The sequence below is a fragment of the Sminthopsis crassicaudata genome, chromosome 3 (genome assembly GCF_048593235.1).
Source record: "Sminthopsis crassicaudata isolate SCR6 chromosome 3, ASM4859323v1, whole genome shotgun sequence".
Classification (NCBI taxonomy): domain Eukaryota; kingdom Metazoa; phylum Chordata; class Mammalia; order Dasyuromorphia; family Dasyuridae; genus Sminthopsis; species Sminthopsis crassicaudata.
Genome location: NC_133619.1, coordinates 402,356,103 through 402,360,970, shown reverse-complemented (window position 1 = coordinate 402,360,970; position 4,868 = coordinate 402,356,103). Strand labels below are relative to the sequence as shown.

Below are 4,868 nucleotides of genomic sequence, written 5' to 3'. Positions count from 1 at the left end.
TTCATCATCTACTTGTAATTTGTATGTTAATGTAATGAATTGGATACATAGTCGGTTATATATGTGTCATGTTTGTGGCCATGAGGCATGCTGAGAGGACCTCAGCTAAGAACTACTATCTTTTCTATGAAAATTATGGCATGTCCTCTTAATTTATTTCAAAAGTTTCTTATTACAGAGATAGACTCAATAAATATTTTTAATTACATAGAATTTTAAGGTTGGAAGAAGACTAAGAAATAATCTATTGCTATTCCTATTCCTGACAAGAAGCTTGAATATTCCCTCATAATCTTTTAATGCAACAAGTGATTAAACATGCTATGTAGAAATCATAGAATTTCATGGTCAAAAGCTCCCTATTTTCTTGCTGTCTTTTCCACTGATATATGCTTCATGGAATTGTAGATGTTTGGAATGTAGAGTCATATAGATGAAGTATTTTTCAAGACTGGTTGCCTCAATTCAAAGGGAAGAAATGGGGGTTCAGAAAAGTAAAGGGGCTAGATGAAAATCATTCATTGATCTTCTTTGCCGACTATGAATCCCAAGTCTCCTTGTATTTTATGCTACAGGCAACAAGGGACTACTGAAGTTTGTTGATTAAGAGAATGACATGGTCAAACTTGTTTCTAAGAAATATGAATGAATGGATGGGTGAAAATAATTTACTAAATGGTTGTTTTCTAAATGTTGTGCTAGGCCTAATATTAAAAACTAGAGATATAAATGAAAGCAAGCAAAATAGTCTATGCCCTTATATTGTACAATATAAATTTAGATTGTAATGGGGAATACAACACATACAGAGAAGAAAGAGTTGGAAAGGAATGCGAGGGAGACTAGAAGATAGTATTCATGGTATGGCATGATTTGGTGACTGTCAAGCAAGTATCATTGTGCACACAGTAGGTAAGGTGAATCATCATCAATCAGAACTCATGTCTAAAGAAAAGGAGTCCAAATTTAGGTGGAAAAATAGGAGGAAGAAGCCACAATGCAGGAAGCATGGCTTAGACATTGCTAAGAAGTTCTTAGCATAGTGACTGGCACAGAATAGATAATTATTGAATGTTTATTGACTGACTTCAGTAGCATAGTGAACCCAGAACAGAGTGAAAACTTTCCAAAGTACAAGGGAGTAGGAATTGCTGCACTAGGATTGTGAAAATTTGGCTTCTACATGGAGGAAGAATCAAGCAGGACTCCCAACTTGGAAAATAAGTTCACTGGAAAGAAAAGATGCTGTCAATAACCAAAATAGGGAAGTTTGGGAAGAGTATGGTTCAGGAGGGAAAATAGTGGATTTTGTTTTGGAAATTTCGAGTTTGAAATGACAATGGAGCCAGATGGGATCTAAGCAGAACAGTGTTTTTGAAATATCAACTTCCTCACTGTGGATACAATTTCTCTTACTCTTATTAAGAAAGAGACAGAGAGAGAAAAAGAGAGACAGACAGAGAAAGAGAGAGAGAGAGAGAGAGAGAGAGAGAGAGAGACAGAGAGAGAGAGAGAGAGACAGAGAGAGACAGAGACAGAGACAGAGACAGAGAGACAGAGAGAGAGACAGAGAGAGAGAGAGAGACAGAGAGACAGACAGACAGACAGAGAGACAGAGAGAAAGAGAGAATGGAAGACAGATAGATAGATAGATAGATAGATAGATAGATAGATAGATAGATAACATTAATCTTAAGGTACCTTTGGCTTTTTTTTTTTTTGAATGCCACATCATACTGCTGATTTAACTAGTATATCTTAGCTTTGGTTGGAAGCAGTTTGGTGGGCTCTGGAAAAGTTCAAGATCTGGAATTAAAAGATTTTGGTTGGAGTACTAGCTTCTTATATGTCCTAGTTGTGGGAATGTACAAAGTGGATTAATATAAGTATCTCACAAAATTGAATTGAGAAAAGCACTTTGTAAACATTTAAGTGCTATATGAGCATGTTTCTATCTGTGAGGTTGTCTTCTAGACTGAGGGAAACTAGAAAGGAGCCTTAAAATTTAACACAAAGTAATGGTAGCAAATGCTGTACCAGGGGCTTGGCTTTATAGTAATGAAGAATGTGTGTATAGCACAATGGGTTCATCTTCTTAGTCTTCCATAAAAAATAAAAATAAGGTTGAAAACATATAGACTCTTTTCCAGCAACCAGGTTAATAATAATCAAAATGATTTGCCCAAAGCTTTCTCTCAAAGACTCTTATGTTCCCAGCAAAAAGGTAAATCCTTTGAAATTGGAGGCTCTTTCTTATACTTTACATGTCCTTATAGTCTATCCCAGTGTTCTACATGTAGCAGGTGATCAACAAATAACTGGTTGGCTAATTTTCTGTAAACAAACTTCAAATGATCTCATATGTCCTTTTGCCCTCACAGATAAAGGGAAATGTATTCAGAAAATTGGACCCGGGTAACAGAATTTGTGCTGATTGGTTTCCCTGGAAGCTGGAGCCTACAGATCATGCTATTCTTGGGGCTTCTGGTGATATATATCGTGACAATTCTGGGGAACTTGCTCATCATTGTACTTAGCTGGACTGATCATCGTCTACAAACCCAGATGTATTTCTTCCTGAGAAATCTCTCTCTCCTGGAGCTAGGGTGGGTCTCTGTTGTGGTCCCCAAGATGATGGTCAGCATCATCACCAGGGACTACTCTATCTCCTTTGCTGCCTGTATCATGCAGTCATACCTCTATTTCCTCCTGGCCACCAGTGACTATTTCCTCTTAGCTGTTATGTCCTTAGATCGCTATCTAGCTATCTGTCGTCCATTACACTATGAGACTCTGATGAATGGTCCCATCTGTATCCGTTTAGTCATAGCCTCCTGGATTTCTGGCTTCTTTTGGGTGCTCTGTCCTACCATTCTCATGGCTAGCTTACCTTTTTGTGGCCCCAATGTCATTGACCACTTCTTTTGTGACAGCTGGCCATTGATGCAACTCTCTTGTGGGGATACACAACTTCTGAAGTTAGTGGCATTTATACTTTCCACAGCTGCTCTTCTGGGTTCTCTGGGACTGACTTCTGTATCTTATGTCTGCATCTTTGCTACTGTCTTCCGAGCTCCAACAGCCAAAGAAAAGAGGAAAGCATTTTCCACCTGTGCTTCACACCTTGTTGTGGTTGTCATTGCCTATGGAGGCTCCATCTTCCTCTACATTCGTACATCAGAGAGCCAGTCTATGTCACTAAAGAAAGGAGCCTCAGCCTTAGTATGTATCATTACTCCACTTCTGAATCCATTCATCTTTAGTCTACGTAATGATAAGGTAAAGCAGGCCCTATGGGATGCCCTGAAGTGGCACAGGAACATAGGTGCCAGAAGGTTATGAGGACCCTGAGAAAGGGAGTGAGTTTGGGAGACAGAGACTCTCAGGTAACAGATTACTATTGTCTCCTTAAGTCAAAGAATAGCCTTAATCTTTAAACATTGGGGAAAGACATCATCTAACAGCAATAAAAAAGAGATTTTGATGACTTATGTTTTAAACCACAAAGAAGACAAATATCTTTAATACAGTCACCTTTAAACTGGAAGGCTTGCATTGTGGTTTTGTACAAAGAGGATTGAGTTAAAAATCCAACAAATTCAATTATGATCAGTATAACATAAGTCAAGTAAGTTTTCATCTGTGAACTTGTTTCTTCATTTATAAAATGAGCCAGTTGTGTATGGGGTCATCCTTGTGCTTTCCAGAGCTAATATTTTGTCATTCTGCAATTCTGATATTAAAACTATATGTAGAATCATAAGTAGAGACTGGGGTAAAGAAGTGGATTCCATACAGATAATAATTAAGATGAAGGATGCTATCAGTATTCTAATAGAGAAGAGTCAAAATAGCATTGAATTTAGAAATAGTTCAACCCATTCTCTAGAAATAAACGCAGTACTCCTACAAAATTAACGATGGCTTCTTCAAATTGGAACTAAGATAGCATCGGGTGATAGAAACAGCCCTAAATTTGGAATGAAAAATCCTTGAAGACTATGATCTATAAGACCATGGCCACTTAATCTTTCTGAGCCATAATTTCTTCATTCATCAATTTAAGATAATAGTGCATGTATTGTTCATTCATCCAAGATTATTATGGGGATCAAATAAAATAGTATATATATATATATATATATATATATATATATATATATATATATATATTTACATAGAAAGAGAGAGAGAGAGAGAGAGAGAGAGAGAGAGAGAGAGAGAGAGAGAGAGGATTCTTTGTAAACTTTAAAACCTTATATAAATACTAAAGGACTGCTTTGTCTTTATACACCTAGTACCTAATACTGTACCTTGTATAATAGCTATAAAGAAAAATTTAATGGACATTTAATACTTTCTCATTCTTATTATTTTCATGAATAAATATGTATTAAATTGAATTAAATCTAAGTAATTTGAGGGACTGGTGGTAATTTGATGATTCACAAATGGAGAGTAGAATCAGAGAGTAGAATTGTAAATAAATGACTTACTTGTTTCCATGTAGACTTTCTGAATCATTATATCCCTCCAGGACCAATAATTATTAGTGTCTACAAGGTATATGACAGCCAGCCTCATGTTGTATGAAATTACCAGGGTTTCAATTCATTATCATGATTTTGATAGAAATAATGGGCAAAAAAGTTTTATTATTTCATTAATCTTTCTTCTTAATAATTAAAATTATGTACTCTTGAAGAAGCAAGTATACAGAAACAAAAATGACTTTGTCACTTTGGAAGTGATTGGCTCTCCTCTACTCTCTTTTTTGATTTCTGCTACTCTTAAAGCACATAAGAGTAATACATATGGTCTTGATCCTAAAATTCACTGCTCCTGATCAAAATCACTGTCATTCTTGG

The 4,868-nt window shown here is 36.2% G+C and overlaps 1 protein-coding gene across 1 annotated transcript; it reads left to right on the top strand.

The window, feature by feature from the left end:
- Window positions 1-2,391: 2,391 nt before the first annotated feature.
- On the top strand, window positions 2,392-3,342 carry LOC141559604 (olfactory receptor 6T1-like). Its single transcript, XM_074297393.1, has one exon. It carries the CDS (start codon window positions 2,392-2,394, stop codon window positions 3,340-3,342), a length of 951 nt encoding a protein of 316 aa, XP_074153494.1.
- The last annotated feature ends 1,526 nt before the right edge of the window (window positions 3,343-4,868 follow it).